The sequence below is a fragment of the Gallus gallus genome, chromosome 1, assembly GCF_016699485.2.
Source record: "Gallus gallus isolate bGalGal1 chromosome 1, bGalGal1.mat.broiler.GRCg7b, whole genome shotgun sequence".
Taxonomy (NCBI): Eukaryota; Metazoa; Chordata; class Aves; order Galliformes; family Phasianidae; genus Gallus; species Gallus gallus.
In genome coordinates, this window is record NC_052532.1 from 115,080,546 (window position 1) to 115,107,571 (window position 27,026).

The 27,026-nt window shown below is 35.6% G+C and overlaps 1 protein-coding gene across 29 annotated transcripts in view; it reads left to right on the top strand.

Annotated features, from left to right (window-relative positions):
* DMD (dystrophin) overlaps window positions 1-27,026 on the top strand; it is a 1,163,614-nt gene that overhangs the window by 586,848 nt on the left and 549,740 nt on the right. For all 29 annotated transcript variants that reach the window (XR_006934806.1, XR_006934864.1, XR_006934881.1 and 26 more), the window contains one exon: window positions 26,275-26,425. Coding sequence is in view for 26 of the 29 variants with exons in the window: in XM_046919009.1 (XP_046774965.1) it covers window positions 26,275-26,425 (151 nt within the window). In the remaining 3 variants the exon portion in view is untranslated. The remainder of the gene's footprint in view (window positions 1-26,274; window positions 26,426-27,026) is intronic.

Consider the following 27,026-nt stretch of genomic DNA (forward strand, 5'->3'; position numbering starts at 1 on the left):
GTAGGAAAGTTGATACCAGGTATCTTTACAAAGCATTTCTAATTCTGAAAAGATGAAGAGTCAAATGTCAATCTCTGTTATCTCAAAAGTACGTTTTGTGAGGTTGTTTTAGTAGCTTTGGACTACTGATCACAGAACGGTTGAGGGTTGGAAGGGACCTCTGGAGGTCTTCGGCTCCAACTCTTCCTCTCAAGCAGGGATGCTTAGAGCAAGTTGCCCTGCTCTGACCAGGAGATCCCAAATCCGCAATAGCGGTGCAAAACAGGGTGATGACTTTATAAAAGTGTCAGACAGCTAACAACTTTTATAATATGAAAATTAAACCGTAATGAACTAGTTAACAGTCTTGTTAGACTGCTAAGACTAAGATTTCTTTTGACAACAGTGAAATTAGAAACTATTTGTGGGTTGCCTTATCAATTAGTTGTAGATATTTATAATAACTTGATAAGACCTGATGAAAAAGCATGTATTATGCATATGACTCTATTAATTGGCAGAAAAGTAACTATTCTGTAGTCAGATTTCTAACAGCATGTGTTAAAATTACTGATAAACGCTGTTGAGTGGAGTGATAATCTGATGCTTGGAGCAAGATAGGGAACATCACGATCATCACTATTTTTCCAATGTAAGATAATCTGCATGTGTTCTATAGACATACATATACTCAGAACCAACCACCAATAAACCTCGAACTTGTTCATCTATGATACCTGAATCAGATCCAACCTTTGTGCTCTTTTAGTTGAAAATGTATGGATAGGATATGAAGAAATCTGAATTAAGACCAGAGGATCTATTCACTATCTGACTTTTTTTAGCATATGATATAAAATCTTAGAATAATATCTACAAGCAACTGAGTGTAGAGCCATGCAAGTTAAACGTATTAAGAAAATCCCTTCGCTCTTGAATGTAGCTTTCTAGAAACATGTAAATGTCCAAAGATACCTTGCGTGGCCTCAAGTTTTTACTATCAAAGGATCAATTTTCATTCATCCTGTGCCAATCTTGCATAGATTTCTCACTAAAATGCAATTATAAAACTACGTTTTAGGCCTTAATCCCCATCTGAGTGCCCATTTACATGGGGGGAAAAAATATCACTATAGATCTTTTTTCACCAAGCCCAGTCAGCATTTCTTTGTTCCTTCCTTACCTTTGACAAGATGAATAACAAGCATGAGTGCTAAGTGGCTTTATTTCAGTACAGGGGGGACTGCAACTTCTTGAAGTCAGAGGCATATTGAGAGAAATACAGAAAAAACAGAAGCTGCCTTATCTAAGAATATATGCTCATTGTATTTCTCTTGAGGTTGTAAGCCTCGTTGTTAGGCTTACCCTCAATTCTAGATTCAAGGTGAGAGGTAAAACCAGGACAGATTATTTCATCCTCGGTGAGAGATTTCCTTTCAAATGCAAATCTGAGAATAGCTGCCACACCTTAGTTATATGTGAAGTAGGCTTTTTTGCTCACTTTCACAGCGATTCAGATGGTTTAGGTAGGTTTCAAAAGAGGATAAAATGAAAGCAGCTTATAATATTTGCTCCTTTCAGACAGCAGTAGTTAATTTATTTCCATACCACGCTTACTTTATAGAAGTGCTTGGCAGTTGACTTAGAATTTAATCAATGCAAGAGATGTACTGCTTTTTTCCCCCCGCAATATTACACCATCAAGGTAACATATTGGTAGGTTTCACTGGTTCCTCAATTGTTTGCAGTTATAAAATGCTGTATAAGAAACAGGCATAATATAATGTATAAATGCCTTTATTATGGGAAGTCTAGACATGGTTTTGTACCAATATTTGTAATGTAGAGAAACTCAAAATATATGGGAATATTTTTGTTGTCTAGATTATAACTACAGAGATTGAATTTACAGCATAAGCTTAAAAATGCTTTTTTCTTTTATATGTACCTATTAAAGTGCCAGTTTTCATGAGCTAGTGTATATAAAACCCTCTTCTAGGTAGAATAGCTACAAGTAAAAATTAAATTTATTTGTTAAGGCTTAAATAGTGAATTTGAGCCAGAATGAAAAGTAATACTTCAGCTTTTGGAAAGACATATTTATTAAATTTCTGTCATACAGATTGTTTTACAACTTAATGCAGACAGTTCTTGAAATGAGAAGAGAAGGTATTTGTGAAGTAGAATGAAGGGGAAAACAATTCAGAATTCCTTTTCTTAAGTAGGTCTGATTATGTCATCTGAAATAGCTTGTGTTTATTCTGTCCATGAAGTGTTTCAGCTGAAAAAATATTCTGAATGTTTAAGTCAGCCACCCCCAAGCCTGACAATTAGCATAACTTAGCATACTTTACTGTAAAAAGGCTGAGTGACAGAAATGCATTACATTCATACAAAAATCATTGTGGTGGCTTTTTCTGCTGTACAGACTGAAACAAAGAACTTCTCTGGAAAGTCTTAGAAATGTTACAGCTTAGTCATGAGTATGTGAGCTTCAGAATTATGTGGATGCAAATATGCATGAAGACAAATATAGCCAGAAGCAAATAGACTCTGAGTTGTCTGGATATAAACTGTCTTAAGCGTTCTTGTCAGATACCAAAAATAATACGATATTCTAGTTAGTGTCATAAGCTAACAGACACAGCTGAAACACAGGATATACTTGCTTTAGGGACAATACTATGTTAGTGCAGCTAGTAATTTTACGCATAGCCCTGATTTATATCCAGCCTTCTCAGGCCACTGACAAGCTCATTCATTCTTGGCTACATCTACCTGTGTAAGCATAACTTAAGAGAGGTGCAGTATATCCTCAGGACTGATGTCTGTCTTCTGATGACTTCTATTACTTTCTGTAAATGCAGGCACTTAAGGTACACTTTCACTGTTGTTATTGATTCATTAGATTGAGATGTGCAAGCAATTTTTAGCTAGTTGAAAATTTGGTCAACTGTGCACTGAATGAGTAATGACATTGTAAGAACTGTTGTTCTGTCCAACACAACAGATGTTCTAAAGCGAGCTCCTTTGCAGAATTCCCTTGATACTTCTTCAAGAATTACTGCTCTTTTGTTGCCATGGTACAGCGTATGCCCACCTTTAAGTTCTTCCTGAAAAAGCATTTTTTGACAGTAGGGGGAGCCATCTTTTAACATCTGTAGCTGAACTCAAGTTAACCATTTTCTGTTTTAGACAATTTTTTTTTGTCACAGTATACTGTTTCTCAGTTGTTTTTATACTGTAGCTGTCATCTAATAGTATAATTTTCTTTCTTCTTCCAAGGCAGTTTGAAGTTTTTTGTTCAATGTTTTGTACACACTCCTATATTTCAAAGAGTCAAAAGAGTGGTCTGAGTAGAAAGTGGAGATTCTGTGGTAATCATTGACCTTGATAATAATAATTTGAAGATGTAGGAAGTTCGACATTCCATCTTGGTGGCCTTCAGAAACTCAGTGGAGTTGATCAGATTTCAAATTTCCTCCTCTTCAAGGGGCCAGTCTTTGTATGAGGTGTTTTGTGTAAATTCTACTCAACACTTCAGGTTTGATCCAGAAGAACTGACCAGAACAAAATGTGTTTGCATTAACTTTTATAGCACTATATATGCTGCAGATTGCTGGAGTAGTCTGTTCCAGAAAAATTTGTAATCTACACACTTGAATTAGCCTTTTATTTATTTGGGAATTCACAAACAGTACTGTTTTATTTATGATAGAAAAGAAACTTCCTCCTTAAAGTGAAGCATTCCAGGTATTTTCTCCAAAAGTAAGCAAAATGTCTGTTTTCTGTTTATTTTGAAGGAACTATATGGTTGAACCTCTGTAAGTAGCTCTTTATAATATATTCTTTGTTGCTTCCTGGAATAAATTATTTTCTTTTAGATTAGACTTCAATTTTAAGATATTCCATCTGATCTGTAATTAAATGTCCATTTGCTTTTTCCAGTAAAAGATGGATTTGTTTATAGCATGGGCTTGAAAACATTTTTTCTGAAGTTGTACTAAAGTAAAATTAGGCTGATACTTATTTTTTTTGTTCTCTATAAATATGCATGGTATCACTCTGGAACGTGTTTTAGTAGTAACTTCATTAAGATCATGAGGCAGTTTTCTATCTATTAGAACAGCATGGAGATAGTATAAGGTTATATAGTTGTGAGCAGATGATCTTTTGTCTTCAAGTATTGTATGACAGCAGCATAATTAACAAGAAGTGGGTGCCAAGGTTTGAAAACAATAACAAAAACTCACATGTTCCTCACAGTAAGAAAAACATACCTGTATTTTTGGGTTCATGTGTGTATTAACTGACTGGCTGAAATACAGATGACAAAAAAAAAAAAAATGGACTACAGTGACTCTCTGCTAGTTTTTCCTGAGAGGGAGAGTTCATTCTTCTCCCCAGCGCACAATTTTCCAGAAACCTGAAAGGGCACAGTTACCTTTGAGACTGACACCTTCCTGTCAGATTTGGTTAAAATTGGCTGACGAAACTAGAAAACTTACTGTTGGAAACAAGTGATGGACAGCACAGTCGCTTAAGTTTCATTTTGTTAGGTTAAAAATAGAAAACATACTAATAAAAGATGTATATGTGTATATATAGAAGTAAATAAAATGCTTAGCCTGTTAGTCATAATGAAAGTCACTAGAATCACTTCTGGGAACTTATCCCTCTGTGATTAGTCCTTGTTCCTTAGTTTTCCATATGTTCTGAGGTACTCATTAAAATGTTATGTAAGATTTAGCAGTGGTGACATCTTGGAGATTTGGATTCCCTTAATGTCATAATCACAGACTAATTCAGTTTCGAAAGGGCCTCAGAAGGTCATCCAGTTTAGCATCCTGGGCATAGCAGGGTCCGTGTGGTCTAAAAGGTTGCTCAGGGCTTTGACCAGGCAGGTCTTAAACTGCATAACCTCTTGAGAACCTGTTCTGCATTTTGACTGGCCTCATAGTGAATCCTTTTTCCTTATGTCTTTTCTGAACATCTCATTTTGCTCTGTCTGTTATTCTGCTGTGCACCTCTGGGAAGCCTGGCTGCTGCTGCTGCTGGGGGGGGGGGGGGAGGGGGTGGGGAAGCATTAGGAAAAACAACTACAAGAACAATTGCTTAAGAGTTGGATTGCGTGGGGGTTTGGGATGCGCAGTAGTCAGTAATGGCTTTCTGACACTGAGTAGTTTAGGTTTGGGGTATTAATACTTAAGTAAGATTACAGTCTTGTTCTAGCCTGTCACTTGCTTTTTGCTTTCCAATGAACTGTGTTATTGTGTCATAGTATGGAAATGACAGTTGGCAGCAAATAATATTAAGTAATCTGCAGAGTTTCTAAGTTTTGCTGTTCATCATCTTTTTACTTTGAAATGTTTGTAAGTAGTCAAGGTAAGATGCCTCTTTGCATATTTTACAAATTTCACAATTAGAATGAACAAATATTGAAAATAATAAGAAAATACAAAACTAACAAACTCAAAGCCATTCCTAGTATTAAATTCCTGTGAAATACGGTTGCTTTTCTGAGGTTGTATATAAACTCATCTGCTCATTCACATTGCAGACTGTCTCACGATGCTAGGCAGACTTTTAAATACTTTGTCAAAGGCAGCCAATTGCCTAGCTATTTACTCCCTTTACCTGCCTTACTTGGGGGTAAGGGGGGGTGGGGTGGGGAACCACAATGACAAACCCAATACTATTTTGACATGATAGGAAATGCTGCATCCAATGGAAAATTCTGCAGAGAAATCAAGCCTTACTGATAATACTGTACCTCTTTTAAGATGTCTGAAGTCATACTCAGAGGCTTCAGGGAACCTTCCAGGTGAATGTTTGGAACTTGCTTGATATGGACCTCTAGAATACATTAATAATCAGAGGTTATTGTTCTGTGGTCCTGAGGAATCTGCCTGCTTTATTTAACAAAGCTCAGTTTCTCAGAACATCTAAATGTTTCAAAAGTGCTACAGAAAATCAAACCCCTACTTCTCAACACGCTAAAAATGTGTGTCAGTTCTAACTACACACTTTTTAAGAAGTCTTCTAAGGCTTCTTAGCCTTCGTCATTTTATTCATACTTATTTAAGCATGCGAGCTCTGTATTGGCAGCTCTAGCCGATACTATTCCAAAATATTTCATGTTCCTTCATCAATATTCAAGGAAGGGATGTGTTCTACCATTTTTATTACCTCTTATTGTAAGGTGCTACATCTGGCTGTTGGACCGCTACTCTTAGCTGTAAATTTCTTTCCGTATCCATAATAACGTACATAGTTACAAATATATACACCTATGAGTGTGTGTGTTGTTGTATAAAACTAGTCACTCAGTTTTAGAAGTTTTCTCAAAACAAAATGAGAAAACACTGAAGAACCAAGAGTTGTGTGTTTTCTCTGGAAGCGTGGTTCCTGAAAAGGAAAACATAACTAAAGCTGTAGCTGAAGAAAGTTCTCAATATTCTTTTAACAGCCATACAATTAACAATCTGTGGTACGTATTCCCAAAGTTGAAGGATACGCTTATTTTCTTTCTTATCAGAGAGTGTTTTTTTTAAAAAAAAAGCCTTCTTATTTTCAATAGTTGTTTAGAATAATAAAACCAGCTCATTTTAATGAATTGTAGGATTTATGTACTTGGTACTTAGTCACACAGATTTCACCCGTTATCTCAGAATTTTATGCTAAAATGCAGATGCCTCTGTGATAAATTAAAAAATGAGAAAAATTTGAACCCATTAGCTCAAGAGTTTAATAGTTTGGAGTGTTAGGTTGGAAGAAACTTAACTTTTAAACTATTAATTATTTTAGCTGGAATACCATTCGTTTAATAGAAGCTTTATATAAATTATTAGAGCACTTAAGATACAATAATGGCAATTTCTTTTTTTTTTTTTTTTTTTTGTACTAATAAGGAATTATTTGCCAAACAACAGTTTTCTAATTAGCGTCAAAAAATCCTTCAAAAGTCATCAAGACTGAAAATGATTTTAAAATATTTTAAGTATTTCAAGGCCAGACCGTGTTCTCCTGTAAGTTTAGGTACCATTAGCTCTTCCCAAGCGGTATCTATTCGGAATCCAAGCATTAAGTCCTGGTACTGTGGGACAACTCCAAGCACGTTTCCCTCTCGTGAGAGACCCTTTCCTCCGCGTCACCGCAAGGTGGCGCCATAACAGTGCCCGCGCGTTCAACGCTGCATCGCCGAAGCGGTGCGTCACTCGCCTCCTCCCGGCGGCTTCTCTCCTCCTGTCAGAGTACGAGGAGTCCTCCGACGGCTCTTTTTCTCTTGACTTTTTTGAGCTCTCCTATCTTTCCTTATTTCTATTTTACATTAGATTTCGGAATGAAAGTGGGAGAAAAAGAAGAGGGAGGGTTTGGAGACTTACCTTTAGGCTTTTATATCATGGAACAAAGTATTCGTGATTTTACTAAGCAAACTGGCCGTCATAACATTATTTTTAGAAACCATTATTCTAACAGCAAGAAAAGGAAGTTAGAAAATGTAAAGCACCAGTACAGACACTCTAAGCTCAAGTACACTTTAATTATGATTCCTTTTAGCATCTTTTTTTCTTTCACTTTGCACTACAAGCAACTGTACAGTTTATCTGTGTTGTCAACTGCAGCGTTTGACAATGTGGTAGATGAGTTTAAAAAGAAAAACAAAACAGAAGGAACAGAAATACGTAGCAGCACAGCACTGCATTTCAGTATCGTCAGGGTGATTAATGGCAAGCACTGCAGTTTGCCAGTAACAGAAAGGAGCAAATGTCCCTGCATTTCTGCACTGATACTCTTTAGTAGACACTGTGGGAGCCTGCAAGCCTAGAAATAAATTCCTCTAATAACCATGAGAGTGTCTTTGTCCCCGCAGTGCACTAAACAGATCAACTATTCTCTTTACTGTCTTTAAATCCTCTGGCACAATGATAGTGCCTGCTAAACTACGTTTCTTCTCCTCCTTTCCAATCCTGATGCACAATCGTTTGGTCAGTTCCTTGAGTATCCTATGAACTGATGCTATCTCTGCTCTGTAGCAGGGAAAGCCTTGCTTCCAAGATTCCTGCCTCGGAAGTACCCTACAAGCATAGTGAATCGTAAGTATACCCATAGGTTATGGGCTGGAGAAATCTGACAAGTAGGAATTCTTTCCATACTCGGGGCACAAGGGGCCACTCAGCTCCTGTGATATATCTGACTTATCTTGACGCAGGAATTTGCTAAGCGATTTGAACTTTCTCTCATGTGAATGCATAAGAATGAGATTCTCTTTTCTTCCAGACAACAAAAATCTGCCAAATGTCAGACTATGAAATGGGAATTTTCCAGTTCAGGAACACAATAAGTTTTCTGTTATTTCTTCCTTGGTTTTCCTGCCTAAAATTCTTTCATATTATGAGATTGAGAAAGAAAGCCCTTGGCACTGGGGGTGAGGAAAATCCTGATAGTGGAGAATGGAGTTCTCCTGGAAGCCTGACAACCCATCCTGTAACTTCTTTCCCCTGTGACTTGCTAAAGAGCCAAGCAAGAATACAAATTGCTAAATGGTCAAGCAAGATCCCTTGATTACTTCCTAATGCAAAGGAGCATTCGAAGTTCTGTCAGGCATAAGAGGGACTTTCAGCAAAGATAGTCACAAAAAGCTAGCATGGAAAAATGTTAAGGGACTTTGAGCACTGAGATGGAAACGTAGCCAGATATGGGTTTATTGGTGAATGCTTTTTCCATTATCTATACCATAAATCTACCAATGATATGTGTGATGAACCACTATACGTATCGTTTCCAGCCTCAGATTCTGTATTGTGCTCAAATTTTTCATTCAAAATAATTTTATATATATATATATATATATATATATTTGAAGAGTAAGTAATTGGCATGCAAAGAGTGGTATGTTTTTCCCTCTTTCTCTTCTTCTCTTTTTTTTTTTTGCTTCTGAATTTTCAAACAACAAATATGAAGAAGAAATTTGATGCAATTCTCAAGTGTCTCCTTTTCAAAATTATGAAACTTCCAAAAAATAAAAATGCATGCATATAAAGTATTTTACTACCTTAGTGTAATCTCATACTGTAATAACATAAGTATGTAGTCTCAATAGCACATGCTGAGCTGTTCATGATGTATTTTTTGCATCTCTTGGACATGAAGTTAGATTTGTAAACAGCACCTGGGCAATTGAATGATAAGTCTGTTGGGGTTTTGGTGGGGTATTTTTTGTTGTTATGAAAAAAAAATAAGGGCAGTTTTCCATACTAGGTTGAGATATTTCTAGTTCCAGGGTAAGAAAATACAAGGGCTTTGCAGCCACATGCCTTCTGTGCTTCTAATGCTAATTCTTCTCTTTCTTATTGCACTGTAAATCCAAATCAACTCCACAGCTTTCAGTAGAGTCGCACTACTATAAAACTAGTAAGAAAAAGGAATTAGAACTTGTTACTCTTGAAAGAGATGAGAATAATTTTGAAACAAGTTTTTTATTTCAACTGGTGGTTTGTAGTGTAGTGCTATACAATCATATATGGAAGCATTTATAGAAAGAGATTTGTGAGTCAGTTTGAGTTTCCAAGTCAATTCCCACCTGGATTCACACTTTTTATTTGGCTTCATTTATAGGCTTCTAGTACTGTAGTAGAAATCAGCAGAAGTTGCAGATGATTAGTTTTTTAAATCTTGTCCATGCCATTCACTGAAGACAGCAATCTGATAAAGTCACAACGCCTTATGTGGTAGATGCTAGATAGAAACTTATCATAATTATCATATCCTTTTTCTTCACGAACACAGGTTATCTCAATTACTGGTTAGTGTTCACTCTTTAGACTCTCTATTCATCCCTCGCCAAAGGAGCTGAATCAAGGAATAGATTGACATAATTACACGGAAAGATGACACGTGTAACATTGAGAGTAACGGTTAGGCATGTGTAACAGTAATGTAGAACATTCTAGCCACCATTTGAGCATTGTATAACGTGCGAAGCCAGACCAGGACTGTAGTCAGCAGGCTTCTTTGCCCTTTGTGCTAGCAGAGATGATAAACGGTGATAGGATACTAGGAAAATGCTGAGCAGCTTCTCTGATTTTTCCGTGGTTCTTCTGGGGATTGAGGAGGTACACATTACACATTGCTTGTAGAGATTATCGTGTGGTTATCTCTGAGATGTGGATGTTTCTGCAATCTTGAACTTGTTTTGTCTGTGAATAGAGTAAGAGAAGGTTGCACTGGAAAAATAAAAAGAGCTATCAGACGCCTAACAGCTTTCCAGGATTTACTATTATCTGAGGTTGTTATATTGTATAAACTTGCAATTTTGCAATGATTATTCTGTATTTTAAATTGTCTGGTGTACTATATAGGAAGAAAAAAATAGGCTTCCCTCTACTAAAATAGTCTTTACTTATTTATTTATAACATAGAACAATAATATTGCCTTCAATAAGACAGCCAGTCAGGTAATCTCATTTTCTGCAGTATTTTTTTTTTTCTTTTTTTCTTTTAATATACCCTGTCCTTTCGTTTTTATCACCCTTGTAAATCCTGGGATGCAGTCAGGGTTGCTCAACAGTTCTAAATGATTACAGATTGTTTACTTCATGCTTTTGAAGAGTGCCAACTGGCAAGGTACTACACATTCCTTACCTGTTTTATAATGAGGGAACAACAATCGCTAGCAGAATAGCTTTGTTGTATTCCGCTTTGATCCTAAATAATGAGAAGAAGGCCAAGAACAGGAGCAGAAACAAGGGATCCTTCCAGGAGACAAGTCACCTTCAGGTACATGTGCCTGGGCCTATGGGCAGGGCTGTGTGTGGGGGTCCCAGTGAGGCCTCTCAGGGCCTACAGGAGCCGTTGAGACCAGCAAAGAAAGAAACCATTCTGCTGTTTCAGTGATTCCCACTCACCTGTAGTCTTATATATTCTGTTCTACCATTTTTTCTAAGCATTTGAAAGAAGATGCTGTGAGAGTAAGTTCTTTTCCCTAAGCTTGGTGGCCTATGAAGGGAATGGCAGAGGCCTGACCATAGCCTGAAGCTTTCAAGCTATGAAAACCATTACAGGACAACTGGATTCTGTAAACTTTTAAACATTCGATTTAATTTTTTACATCGTTCCCATATCTTCATATTTTTATGTGGTGACTTAATCTCAGATATGGCTGATTGCTGCCAAACACAGGAGCCTCTGCAGATGGGCTGTTTCTGTTTGACTAACAAAGGTGGAAGGCTGTGCAACATATGTCCACCCTGGACTGGGCCCAGCACCTCAGCCTTGACAGTGGTGAACAGATTTAATTTTGCACTCCATCTGTGCAAATCTCTTACAGTTTGGTTTTATGTTAGTACAGTTTCAGTCAGAAAGGCTGGTTTACTAATCCAGCATGATACATAGATTCTGAATGAGAAGTCTGCATTTCCATCCTGTGCTTTTACTGCATCACTGGTTTTGACACTTTGTAGCAAAAGGCCTAAGAAATCTTGACTACTGTGATGTGATAATCCTTGAATTAAAGTATTTCCTCTAGTCAGCATTTTTGTACTTCAAGTATGTTTTGAAATGTAAATTAGGCACTGAAGTCATCTGTAAATACCATGCAAGGACTGAACAATTCAAATAAAGCTTTTATATATGTGTATATACACCCATATATGCACATTAAAGTGTACAGATGCATATTATACATGCACAGCTAAACTATTCTGTGCATACAGCTGCTGTATTAAATTGTTTTTTTTTTTTTTTTTTTTTTTTTTAATGATACCAAAAGTTTGTTTGAATTTACATAGAAGTCGTTATGGAGATTTTAGGGATTCTCATTTGAATGCTCTTTCATTATTGGAAGTGATATAAATGATGTGTTGTGTATGATTTCTAGTAATATGCAGCTTCTTCTGCCATCCAGTTTTCTACTGAGACATATTTATAGTAAGTAGAATAAATTAATTACAAAACCATGTAGTACAAGTATGTAATTCCATCTAGTAAAACCCCCTGAAGTGAAGCCTTGAGTTATTTGCCATGTAAGGAAAGAAAAGCATAGGTAAGTAGACTTTGCTGCTGTGTCAAAACTTGTCCCTGGGGGTGATGTCCAAAAACAAGAAAGGACATTTCATTAGTCTACAGTTTGTTTATTGTGCCTAATCCAGGCAGCACGAAAGGCAGTAGGATTTCTTCTACCTTTCATCTTCCTCCCTCTCATTCATATTTGTGTGTCTAGAAATGAGCAGCACCTTTTCTTCCTGCTTGATTTCATGCAAGCTGAACACCTGCTCTATATCTCCAAGCAGATATATGCAAGCCATAACTTTGGAATACACTACTTTCTTTAAATTTTCATTTATTTATTTGTCCTTCTGTTATTAAAGGCACAATAAAAAGATTACTCTAAGCAAATGTAAGGCAGATATTGGGGTGACTACAATATTTTTGTCTGCATTTATGCAACATGTTGTGCATAGTCAGCTGTTTCTTCTGCAGTTATGCACCACTTTCATAACAATTTCAGTCAATTCTGTACAGATGCTTTGCTGTAGAAGCCCCATCAATAACAGTAAGGTTGTTAGTTGAAGCAAGAATATGGCTATGACAATCACTAGATTTACCTGGGACTGAACCAGAAATAATCAGGGCCCACAGAACTAAAAATATAGCTTACCACAGCTTCATGAAAATGAACTGTTCTTTCTCAGTATAAAAACCTTAGCATTTCTTTCCCATCGCGATTTGAGAGAGATTTTATACATGGCAGAATGGTACACTGATCCCCAGGATTTGGCACGAGCCTGGGTGCCTGGTTGTTTTTGTTTTTTTTAATTAAGGATTTTATTTTCGGGAAAAATCTATTTGACTGTCATCTTGTAAATTGAACTGTGCATCTCTCTGCCCTCCTGACAGGAAGTTGCTGTAGCTTAAAGAGCTATTTTGCTGTCACTCCTTTATCCACTGGGGACTGTAGCTTTGTGTTTCCTAGTTACAGGAGGAAGGGAAATGAGGTAGCTGTGGAGAACTTGCTGCAGGAGCTTCCACAGCAGTTAGCTGGATACTCTGATGAGAAAAAGGGGATTTTCAAGACTTCCTTTTACACTACAAATAAAGCAACGGGAATCTCACAATCTTTTTGTGAAAACCTATTTCAGCACTGTTTTCTACTTCTGTAAACTCTGAGCAGCATTAGAAACAATTCTCTTGCTGTCAGTTGTGAAAGGTCTTGTACCATTGCTGGGACTGAGATGTCGGGTTGTCTTTTGGGGAGATGCTGTCATCTCTTTCTGGTGGCTGCATAGGCTACCATCTTCCTCTAACTTGTGTATCTGGCAACTGGATCACAAGAGCTGGAGGAAGTCTGTGTTGCTAGGCTGGAAGTCCCTGAGATGCCAGCCTCAGGGTAGGGTAGGAAACAGAATTAATAAGGGTGAGGGACTTAGAGCATCCTGTAGTCTCTCTTGTAAATCCACTCTTTTTAATTGTTGCTCTTAAGAGCATCTCATTTTTTCCTGTGTAAGCTGAGTTGTTTGTTGATTATTAACATTTAGCACACTTCACTCTCACAAAGGGTATTAAAGTATTAGTATTAAAATAGATAAATCTGTATTATTCCTGCAGAAGCATAACATCTTTCTTTATATGTTGTTCACAGCCTTCCTCAATATTCCCTCCTGCTTAAATGTTCTTTTCTGTAAATTTAATGAAATAATGAACATTGCTGCAGTCCAAGCTATCTAATTATGGTGTCCTGAGGAAAGGGAAGCCTTTCATGGAAGAGTTATTTCCTTATTCCAATCTCCTTAATTTTGTGGGTAAATTACAAGGGCTACATTAGACTCAAATAACTCTGTGTTCATGTCTTGAATCCTGGACATTTTTCCTTGGAAGTGTTTTATGACACTGTAAATGAAAAGTATGACAAGACTACAGTATGAAAGCTGTAGTCCCCAAGGACTATATCAGCAGAAAGAAATAGGCCAAATTCTATTTTTATTTGTTTGTTGTTTATTTTTTTGAGAAAGAGTTGTACTTCATTCCAGAGATGTTCTTAGACTTCATCTCTCATAGTAGTTAATGGTTCATTTGCCAAAGAGAGGCAGTAAAACCCCTAATACTCTTAATGCTGAAGACACACATCCAGAGTCAGTAGGTGCTAACACAGCCTCATCTGCATGTTTAAAAGACAGGCAACTCCATCATGCTGCCCAACTCCTTCTAGTAATAAAATTTCCATAGCTTTCTGCTATGATGTAAGACTTAAAGGATTCATAGCTGTGAATTTTCAAACCAAAGTAGGTCTCTCTAAAGCTTCAGAGAGAGTTATGAAAGCTTCACTTGGAGAAATATGTGCTACAGACACTCTGTATAGCATCATGCAACTCTCTTATTTGTTTACTGAGAAGTGAAATAAGCATTTTTAAATGGTTAGGCCACAGTAGCAGTGGCAAAGTGTGGACATTTTTATCAAGTCTGTTTTAATACATCTGACAGTTCAATTAACAATTATTAACCAACAATATTGCTGGCTGAGGCACTTAATAACAGGAAATTAACCGTAAGTACTTGGAAATCTATCTTTTCCTCTTCTGCATAATTTCTTATGCATGGAATGTAGTTGTAGTCCTTTTGGATCGTAATTACATGTTGTTGTACAGGAAAGTAAAGGTTATTGTATGCAAATCAGATGAAAACTGAATATATTAATTATATTACGAAATAGAGCTTTAATATCTCAATACAAAATTTTAATGAACCAGTAAACAAGCTTATAATATTGTTAGGACTAATTTAAACACTGCTAATCCAAGTACACAGATATTCTACTAATTACTTCCTTTACTGTGTGTGAATGAATGCTTCTAAATTGAACCAGTCAGTTTAAAATGAAGCTTTTTTTTTTTAAGCTCCATATTCTCAGGAACTCTCGGAGTCCTGAAGGACTGATATATGGACTATATGTGAGATAAAAGTCTTGTAATATTTGAGCTCCTTTTCTGTGATAAATGGACTATGTCTGTTCAACTTCTATTGATTCTTTCTGTGTTGCTCTGTTCCCAAAAGACTAGATCTCTGTTTACCTTCTGTATTCTAAAACATAAAAATGCAAAATTTGGTTTTAGGTAAGAGATTTCTAAAGCCAGAAATGATATTAAACATACCTATTACGGTCTTAATCTGCACAACCTTACAGTCTTATTTCAGTAGTACTCTGATTTTTTTTTTTCCTTAGTGGTGAAAGAAAGGATGTGCAATTTCTTAATGTGATGCTGGCAGATTTTTTTGTTCATAAAACAGATAAATGGTTTTGCCTCTCCTTTAACAGTTGTATATCACATCACCACCGTACTGTTGGACTCTTCTCTGCCCAGAATAAATCATGAAGGCAAAAAAATATTTTCATCCGTTTCCCGTGGTACAAAACGGGCCATAGCTTCACCTTAACAACTTTTTTTTCTAAGTATAAGTTAGAATTTTTGCTAGCTTCACAGCTTTGTTACTGCTTGAGATCAATGATAACAAAGGGAAGCACTATGTGAATGGGATTCTTTACTAAACCTCTCTTGAACTCACCTGTCGACAATTTATGTTTATGAGAGCTGCCTCCAGAACTGACAATTTTTCTGGAAGTTATTCCATCCAGTCATTCTAAGGTTGCCTGGTTGAGTTAGATCAAGTGGTACTGCATGTGCAGAGTTGCATTGCTAACTTCTCCCTTGTTTGCACCTTGGCATGACTTCAAACATTCCAAACATGATCTATGTTTATAAAAAAACAATTACACTATCCATTGTTATTTCTATTCAATGGTAAGAAGTTAAGCTTTCATGCTCTCCATTCATCTTTAGCTACCAGTTAGATGCAGGTACCTCTTTTCTTGCCTGGAGGTGTTTGTTCAAGTAGTCCATGGGCAAATGGTCTTTGGTCTCCAGGTTTGGCATCAGTATGTTGGATGTTCAGATTGTTTCAGAATTTCTCTTTAACTTTCAAAAGTAGCACATTAAAAATTGTATAAGAAAGTATTGTGTCTGGATTTCCCTTTTCTGCACTGAAAGCCAGCTAATTTCTGAAATGAGCGTACCCAGTATCAGTCAATTCTTAGCACTCTATTAAACAGGAGTGCTTAGGATGCTGTAAGATCTGGATCATATTGTCAGATTGATCCTAAACTGGAGGCTGAAAACTGTGCTCCAAAGAATTTTAAGATGAGAGTTTTGAAAGCAGTCATGCTTTAAGTAGTGCATGAGGTGACTGTACGCACATGGGCAAACATTTGAAGGAGAAACAGGAATTACTCGTCAATACTTACAAAATGTCTTTTGTACCCACTGAATATATTTAAGTTCACAACACCCTGTTTTTGTATGAATTTGAACTCTATGAGCAAAAAAATTGGGCTAGGAAAAGTAATAGATACACAGAATTCACTTTGTCCTTTCTGTGCCAGGTTCATAGAGCAGGAAGAAACATGAATGTTTGCTTTGGGTATTGCTAAGGTTGATCTGTGCTATCATGGGAATCAGCAAATATACGTGACACTGCAATGTCAGTATACCTATACTTAGCAAGCACTGCATCTATACTGTCTGTATATGAATGTAGATATGTTATCTGATCTCTACACTGCCTATAAAGGAAGACTAAAATGAGTAGGTGGCTTTCTGACCTCCACTGGAGTCCATTTGCTCAGATGGATCTCATTTGCAATGAAGGTAATCCTCATTTTGTGCAGTTTCTGAGTTAGAAGTTTTTACAACTTCACGATCTGGAAAAGTCTTGGTAACTTTTCTTCCTGATCAAGGTTATTTGTCAGACATCCTTCCTTGCTACAAAGCTTTGTAATCCGGTAAATAGATGACTATAAATGTGATGTAGATAGTGTATTATATACCTGAGTCTGTATGTGTAGTCATATGCATGTTTTTATATGAAAGACAGTATTTTTAAGTATTATTTTCAAATTATGTATATTGTAAACTCTTGATTGCGCAGACTATCCTGTTTCCAGGGGAAAATTCTGTTTGTGCCTCCTGACCAAATGCTCTGCTTCATGTTCTGCCTTCCAACAGCCAGTCAGTTCTCCTTTTATCCAGGGGACAAATGGAAATGAAACAGTAGAGGTGGAGCTAATTAATTGGCTACCTCATAATTTAATATGTATAATAAATTTATAAATTGATATATTGCAATCTTACAACTCTCAGGTTAACTAAACTATTTTTTTTAACCTTTCTGTTTGGCCCTTTGTGTCTACATACATTTTCTTTTTAGATCTGAGACCTAAGGTTGAGATGCGCAATATTTGCTCTCCATTTATAGTAAATTTGATCCATCTGGACGCTGTAGAGATTGCATTAAATTTAGTCCACTGTAACCATTTATCTGGGATGCCTGGAGATCCATGCTACCTTGGCTGCCAGTGTGGCAACCTAATAAATCTCTGCTGAGAAGTTCACAACAATAATTATGTCTAAAAGCAGCACTCTGCCACCAGAATGGGTATGGCTGGCATGCTGGTCTGGAAATACATTTGAGTGTTTACTGCATTGCCTATACCACATCCATCAAGACTGCATCTTCCAAACAGATGTATGCAGTCAGTCTTCAAAAACTGAAGGAAAAGAGTTTTGCTTTTGAATCACTCTCAAGGTATAGAAATGAAACCCACTTACTCATCTGTTAATTTGAGTTACACAATTGTGTAATCCAGAAAATGTATTGGTGTAAACCAGCTCCAAATCAACAATGTAAAGAGGAATAAATATAAGGTCAATAAGTATAAAGAGAAAATATAATTATCAGCAGCAAATGCATTTCCAGGTCTCCAAAAAATACATGTTTTTTGTCATTAGAAGATCTTATTTGTCTAGGAATATATTGTGTTGACTTGAAAGTAAATGACGAGGGAGATGCTTATTGGGCTTGTGATAACACGTAGGCACTTTGCTCAAGACTTCATAATTTAGCTCAGAGAGTGAAAGCAATCATTCTATTTTTCACTTAGTTATCAAGTTGCTGACCAGCCTGTTCTCTGCTTCATCTTCTCTAGAATATAGATAGTTACATCCTGATATTTACTGTTTTAGGAATATCATAGAATCATAGAATGGCCTGGGTTGAAAAGGACCTCAAAGATTCTCTAGTTTCAACCCCCCTGCTATGTGCAGGGTCGCCAACCACCAGACCATGCTGCCCAGAGCCACATCCAGCCTGGCCTTGAATGCCTCCAGGGATGGGGCATCCACAGCCTCCTTGGGCAACCTGTTCCAGTGTGTCACCACCCTCTGAGTGAAAAACTTCCTCCTAGGAAGCTATACATTGTTCAAATTCTCCATGTTATCTGTTGTGCGCAATCATTTTTTACAAACCAAAAGAGCTGTGGCTATATTCATGATACAAGAACACCTAGCATGAGAAGTTATAATTAAGAGTATCTAAAGTCTTTCATTTTTCACAAGACTGACATGCATAATACTCAACATTTATGAATCTAAGGCAATAGGTACAATCAGCATATATATATTTATGGAGAATATATAGTTGTGCATAAACAGATGCATAAAATCCCTGTTAACCACCCCCATTTAAAATTTCAATCTTTTGCATGGCAATACTTGCCAGTGTTTTGGGAACTTCTTCTGTTCAGTTATTTCTCTACTTTTTCCTGTTTATTTCAAATATTACAAATACTGTATTTAACTACAGTAAATGATTATTTACTAAAAAGCAAATTTTCAAATGTCACACTCTAAAAATATGCTGTATAGTAGGATTTTTGTTTGTCTTTCTATTGCAGTAATTAGTATCACAAATATTTAAGATATTTAAAATATCACAGTTATTTAAGATGTACCTTTTAGTTTCAGAAAATTAGAACTGTTTACTGTATATTTCTATTGCAATAGGACCTGGCAACAGTTACTCGGATTTAAGATTCTAGTCTTCAATGAGTTCTCCAAGAGAAACGGAAAAGGTTTTTTAAGTAACATTTTGTTATTAACTTTTAAGAAAAGTACATCACTTCTAACTGACTGAAAAACTCTTGAAAGGTAAAAATTAACCCAAATACAAGCACCAGTATTTTTAGAAGATAATATTAAATCCTCTACGACTGCTACAATTTTAGTGATACTAAGACTGATTTTCTTATGCCAATGCTTATATTTTTGAATGCGTCTGCCACACCTTAAATGGAATAAAATGTGTATGCCTGTAACATCTTTCAGGCTCAGGGAGTCAACAGTTAGCATAAACTGGTATCATCAGATTTCTGCTTCTCCTCCTGCTCTGAAGCCACGATGCAGAGGGGCTTTGAGATAGGCAGTGAATACAGAAAATTGAACAATGCAGTTTTGAGGGATACATCACACTTTATAACAGATTGAACTGAGAATTTATAGTTCTGTCACGGGAAATTATAGGATTTAAGTACTTCATAGTAATTACAGGCAAGTACTTGGGAGACATCCTGTAATATATGCCCTCAGTATTACACGTACTTATGCTCTGGGCCACAAATTCATTGAAATTAATTTTTTATTTATGAATTATGATATGGGTAATTTGGGGGAATCTGTTAGAGCTGTCTTCCCCCAGCAGGGCATGACTTGTCAGTTTCCAATCATTTTGAGTGTAACTCCAGGCTGCAGAAACCATCATTTATTTTTATTCATTTAGTCTTAAAATTAATAACACATGTAATTACTATGAGTTTCCTCTAAATTTATAAGTTAGAGTCAACACGCCCAACCCCAAACTGGAAAGAGAGAAGTGGAAGTACACGAGAGCTGGGACCACATTTCTGATCTACCAAATGTTAGAACTGTAATGATGTACTGGTATGTCTTAGTTAAGAGTACAGAGTCCACTGTTAGCCACTGTGAGGATGAGATGCCTGAATGCCCTTTTATGCAGCCTCATATACTAATTTGGATTTCTATGAAATTAAGCCACTGTTCTTTTCATGCTTTATTTAAAATGTATGATTTTTTATCATGGCAATATAATATAGTTTCACTTCGGCAAACTATTAAATTTGTGGGTTTATTACCATTTGCATTAATAGTTTATTTTGTGTAAGGCCTTGCAATATACTGATGTTTTCTCTGGGTCATGATTAATCAAGTACTTTTTATTTTCTCTGGAGAAAAGTTGTTACCTGCTTTAAATCCAGGTGCCTAAGCAAAGTTTGTTAAAATACAAGATCTCATCTCTGCTCTGATAATGGAAAATCTTCCTGAAAATAACAAGTTAGAATATTGATATTCAAATTCATATGCATCATAAATAACTTTACTTAGTGTTGAAGAGCAATGTATGATTAATGGATATATATACAATTGACGTATCATCTGTTAAAACTCAGTGGAGTTTTGGCATAATAATTAATTGTATTTTTTTTAAGTTTCTTGATATCTCTGACTTTGCAAAAATGAATTTGCATGCCTAAAACCTGTCAGTGACTGACATGATCTTGCTTTTTCATAGCCAGTTAAATTGTCTTTGTCTTTGGTACAGTGAGTGCCACTGAATGGTATGATGTCATAGCCTATGTGATGGAAAACTGACCTACAGACATAAGAGGGAAAAACTTAAATGCAATTCAAGATGGAAATATGTTTATAACTTACTTGCAAATTATACTGTTTATATTTTATATGTGATGCTGCTTTTGGGGAGGAGGAGAGAAATAGAGTTTGGTAGTAATGGGCAGCATTGTTCTAATGGTTATTTTGGTTGCTATTTATTTTTTTATTTCTGATCATTTGCTGTTTTGTGAGTGGAAGTCATGGTATAAAAGTGTGAATAGAATCTGCTCAGCTGAGACTTGTCCCAGAATGGATTTATAACATACAGCAAAAGCTGGGAGCAAGATTCAGATGTATCGGTATCTAAAAAGTGATCGCTAAAATGTCTAGTCCAAACTCAGTGAAGATATGTAAATCAAACACTCAAAAAGACACAAAGTCTGTGAATTAAAATGAAAACATTACATCCTTTGAAAATAGGTTAGCTGTTTCTTTAAGCAATTTAACTGTAGAAGTCACTGGATAAAAATGTGTGTTATTATCTCTAAGAATGGCCCTAAGTATTAAAGTTAATGCTCTCACATACTAATACATAATTATTTATAGTACTTTGAAGTTTCATGTATTAGCACAAGGTACTAATTGTGCTGAATCAAGTTGACAAATTTGCATAATTTGTAGGTTAACATTACCATAATCCTGCAGTACATTGTTTAGCAACACTATAGAAACAAAATTCACTGAATGTTTTTACAATATGATGATGAAAACTGCGTATCTATCTCTAACAATAATAATTTCCATGATGTAAGTCACACTACTTACAAAGGTTTTAACTGACAGCGTTCTCTTTCATGTGGGTCTGTGAAGGTTCACTAAAGTGGAATAGGTCTTGGACATTGATTTCAAAGATCATAAAGGAGTTATATCAAAATTTCAAGGAATGAATTGTAACACAGGTGCATAGTTAAGATTATTTGCTTTAAGGCAACAAACCAAAAACCTTTTGCAGCCTGTCTAATGTTTGTGATTTTCTTTTATACAGAAGTCTTTTCTTCCACCTTTTTTGTAGCTTCGTGAAAATGGCAGCCTTGGGACTTGGAACATCAATCATAAACATATTGTATAAAGTTCCTCTGAAAGTAAATCTGAATAAACATCTACTTTTTTTTTTTTTTTTACTTTTTTTTTTTTTTTTTTTTTTTTTTTTGTGCAATGTCATGTGCAATTCTAGCAAGGAATTTCAGTTTTTGCTTATAGCTAATTTGATGTTGGTTTTTGAGCAGCTTTACCCCTCAGCTCCAAGTGAAATCCAAAGATTTTGTAGAGTGATAATTTTTGAAGGAATAAGAGTGCCAGTATTTTCGTGACTTAATGCAAATTGGACTGCAGATTATTGCAAAGGGAAATTGCTCCCTCAAGGTGGTGTTTAACGTGTTCCCTTCTGGGATGTCAGTGTATGTAGACAAAGTGTGCCTACTGGTTTTCACATGTTAATTTTAATATACTCAAATTAGAGGAATGAGGCTACCTTGAGTGTCAGAGCTTATGTACACTGCTTAAGCCCTTTGCAATATATGCAAGTCATTCATTATAGTTTATAATGACTGTATTTAGAACTCAATGCTTGGCTTCAGGGTGCCCACTTGTGCTTTCTTATCAAGCATGTGCTAGGAGAAACAGAACAGTGTAACAAATTGAAGAGGAAATACTGCCCATATATTGGACAGTCATCTACAAGCCACACCCACTCAGCAGATGAAGAAGATGAGTGAAGAGTGGATATCACTTACTTAATTACATACTTACTTATTTTTGATCGATGATTTGTTTCTGATGGTAAACAAGGCTGGATCCCTAGATAAGAGTATAATTGCAAGTCTTTCCTTCCCTCCACATGGTGTGGTTGGGGATTCCTGAGGTAGACATACTCTTCATGAATTTTCATACTCCTCAGAGGATTTCTCTTTTTATGAATTCGTTTATGAATTTTTACTGTCTGCATTCTGCTGTGCCAAGACTTCAGCATCTTAGCAGCTCAGCGTTTGTAGTTAGTCGTCTGTTTTTGTGGGTTTTGAGCTTATGGTACGCTAACAGGATTGCAAATGGTAAAAGATATAACAAAAAAAAAAGTTACAAATCTATAAAGTAGTGGTGTATATAAAGTACTGTTACACAGATTAAACAGGGAATCCTCACTTAGAAATACCAGAGATGGTCCCCTGAAACAGTATTTAAAATGGAGCTGCCTCTGCCACTACAGCAACATTGCTACTTTTCTTGTCAGTGTGACTGAGTTTGAATACACCTAATCAGCAAAGGAGCACTGATTTGTTTGTTTATTTGTGTGGATTTACCTGTCCATAAATTCCCTCTGTTTTTTACTGATGCATAATACTACTCTATACTTATACTGAAGGTAACTGTTTGGCTTCTTGTTTTTTAAGACCTAATGGCAAGCACTAGTATTTCAACTAGAAAATGTTTATTTTTTTTTTATAATTTTGTACATATCCCCTCACTATAGCCTTTCTCTTCTCTCTCTTTGCAACTCTTATAAGCCAAAGCAAATGGAGGAAGGATGGAGAGTGGCAAGATTCAATTTGCAAGAGCTGGAATGCAAATTCAGTGACAACTAACTAACATCAGCTCTCACTGAATTTTTGCATTTAAGCTGCTGATAAACTTCCTCATGCTGAGAAGAGTAATTTCATTTTCCAAGGAATAGAAGTGTTTTAATGGAGTGTTCAAAATGAGAAACCATACTGGACAAAAATAAATGGATTTTAGGTTTTATTTTCTGAGTGATTTTCTTAAATGTAAAATAAGACTTTTCTATTTAATTTAGAGTAAGGTCATTTGTAAAAATGGGCTTTCCACTTGTGCCTAGTATGTTTCTGTAAAATAGTGCGGTAATTGAAAAATCATCACAGTCATTTTAATAAATGAGTTAAGTGAGAAACTACAGTTTTTAACTGGATCAATAGTCTGTTTACTTACAGTGACTAAGAAATTCATCACATGTGGTAGTTCTTGAACAACTTCTGTGTTCATCTGTAGCTAAGTAGGGCAGTCATAAATGTTACCTGGGAATCTTAATGTACCTCTTCCCAGCAATTGAAACATTTTAAAGAATTATTATAAAGATTATGGCCAAGTTTCAAAAGAGCAATGAAAACAAGACAATATTGAAGCCAGTGGTTTGAAAACTGTCACATCTTTACTTGGCATTCCCTTATGAAGAGAGAAAAATGCAAAGGACACAATTAATAGGGCAAAGGTGGAAGCAAATACCTAGCCATCTGAAGAGGGTAATATTATATGAAAGGAAAAAAATACGTTAGAAAGCTGCAGTGATTACAGCAGTGTGTTAGATGTCTGATTATCATAATGCTTTTTTTTTTTTTGTAGGACGTGTTTTCAAATGAAACTGTTTTCTGTATGCAAAAAAAAGAAAAAATATTTTGAATGTGTGAACTCTGATTGTTCTTGGAAAATGTTTTGTAGTACTCAACCTGATGGCTCAACAGCAATTTTCTACCTACTATTGTGCATAAATTATTATGTATCTGTATCAATTTTTTATAGTTAAATAGTAACAGGTTTCATACACTTATTTCAATTAGTTATTTTATTTGGCCATTTCTGACAGTTTCTTTGTTATTTGGGTCTGGGTCCCAAAATAAAATGAATAAATGTGAGAATGCTATTGAAAATAACAGCCTCACGATATACCAAAAGCTTTATTCAGCTTGCTTTTATGGGGAACAGAGATTTCAACTTCTATTGAAAGACAGGTAGCCCATAAAGCTTAGAGGGGTCCTTCAATAAACCAGTTTTTATACTTGAGTCTTTTTTTTTTCCTATGTATTTACTGGTTTTAACTAGCAAGATTGTGTATTCTGAAATTTATGAAGGATTTGTTATTTGTCCCAGGCTGCATCTTTCTCCATCTGTCACCACTTCTAATGGTAGTGAGTAATAATTTGGTCAGGCACTGACAGCTTCTTTGATGTGGCTTCATCAGACAGGCAGCCATATTACATCTGAGATAATGAAGATTTCCTGAACTATTCTGCTAGTCTGTATCCATTTCCATTCAAGTTTACTGGTCACACTGTCATTTAGTTGAGTGATTTGAAGTGTTTGGTATATTTAGACTGCATAGGACTAAGGAGCAACTATTTTAAATTAAATGTAGGTTCTAGTGTTTAGCAGCTATTAACCTCAGGGCCCATGAATCAGATTGTGCTTGAGATATGAAATGAGTTGATTCACAGATGGATACAGGTTAGTTTGCTGCTCTTCTATGCAAAATTTAAATTAAAAGACCTCTGCTTTACTGCTTTTTTTTTTTTTAAACATGTTTTTAAATGTTTTAATTTTAAAAATTCCATTCCTGCCCATTTTATGAGCAAACTGGTAGAGTAGTTTTATATAAACTGCCTTCTGTGATCAAATGCTTTTTTAGGTAAAAAATAAAGATTTAATTATATCATCTCTCTCTGTCTTATGTGTTCTCTATCTCATAGTTAATGTACAAAAGTATAAGGTTTTTGTTTTACCGCTTGGTAGTGCAACTCTGTTTTGTATCTTTATCAAAAACAGCTACCACGAGTAAAAAATTATCTTCCTTATGTAGGTGGCTGGAAGGGGTATAGTGCTATTCATGTTGTGTGGTATTACAAGGTTTTAAAATGTGTAAACCAAATTGGCATGCATAGCTCATAGAAAATGACAAAAACTTACATTTTCTATTAAAAAAGAATTTGAAAACCGTCATACAATTAAAGGGATGGTATTCCTGTTAGCAACCTGGTTTGTTTGGTGAAACAGTCTTTCACATTCAAACAGCCATATAGTTTGTTTAAAGATAATTGATCATCTTTGTTGTTATCCTTTAAGTACACTCTAAAACCTATTATAATCCTACAAAACAGGGTTATTAAACTAAACAACAGTAACATGTTTCATGATAATCTGCTAACAAAGCATTCTAGCTAATCTCTTATAAGTGATCACTTTTCAACAGCTATCCAAAACATAAAATAACTGCATTCCTTAAGACATGGGTCATCTGCAAAATAAATTTCTTTTAATTCTGTTTTAATTTCTTGTCTTTAGTACTTGTCAGGGTCTTGAGCAAACAGAACTGTATACTGTGGAGATGATAGTAACATTTTTTTTCATCTTTACTTACTATACATAAGCCTATTTTAACAATCTTTTGTTTCAGCCATCCTTGTATTTCAGGCATTTCTATTTTTGCATAACAGTCTTTACCAAATACTCAAATTGAAGTAAAACATATGTATATAAATATGTATATATACATAATGGATTAATAAAAGTCAAGGGAAAATACTTCCTTTTCACTCCAGAAATGAAAATTCCTTTGAAGGAAGTTTCATTTTCTTATCAATAAGCATAGATGGACATTTGTATCCTCTGGAGAGGCACACAGTAAAATTGGAGCAGAATTGTACTGTGTACCTAGGATTCTGAAAACATGATATGACCACAGAATTTGTCTGAAATGTCAAAAGGAGTTTAAAAATGGGTAAGACACTGATTTTTGGCACATGTGCTTAATAATACTTTCACTAGTCAGAAGTTTTACTATGTTTCCATTTGATATAACTGTTAGGAATGTTAATGTATGGTACCATCAACAGTACATGAAATTTAATCTGAGACATCTAGCATTTTTGTCTTTTTTCTTTTTTTTTCTTTCCTACAGTCAATAATTATTGACACGTTATTTCATCTTCTATGCTTGCAGACGCTTTGACAAATCCAAGGAAAAGTGGCGGCTTTTTCATTGCGAAATGAAGAGTTTTAATGAGTGGCTAACTGAAACTGAAGAGAAACTGTCAAGAGCACAGATAGAGGCTGGAGACGTGGGTCATGTGAAAACCAAGCAATTTCTTCAGGTAGGATTTGATCAACTCATTTCCTCTTGTCTTACAGTAATTAGATGTTTGATGGTCTGGAAACTCCTTAGTTTTACAGTTCATTTTAGGTGGATTTCTAGTGTTGAGTGTCCAATAGCTATTTTGGTAAGGTATTTCTGTTATCTTTATAAACCCAGAATTTTCACTCGTTTTTTTAAAAATATATTTAGAATAATAATAATGATTTTAAAAAGTTAAAGAAAACATGATATACTGCAGTACTTCCATAGTAATAGACTTGTTTCATCTTCGTTTCAAGTACTCACTGATTTCCACGTGATATACATGATTAGCAAAAGTATCAGGCTTTATTTTTAAATCATGTGTAAGATAGGTATTTAACCATTAAGCTGTAACATAAATATTTCATGTACTGTGTCTTACGCATACCTTGCTTGCTTTGCCTGTTATATGTTTTAATCAAAGAACCTTGAGGATGCATTTTGTCAAATGCTGTGTGACAGAATAGCCACTTAGTTCCTATGTGTCCAGTTCCAATTTGTACGCTTTTCATCTTGCAGGCTCTTTGAGCATCATAAGGAAAATAATAACTGTAGTTTCTGGTTTATTTCATTTCACT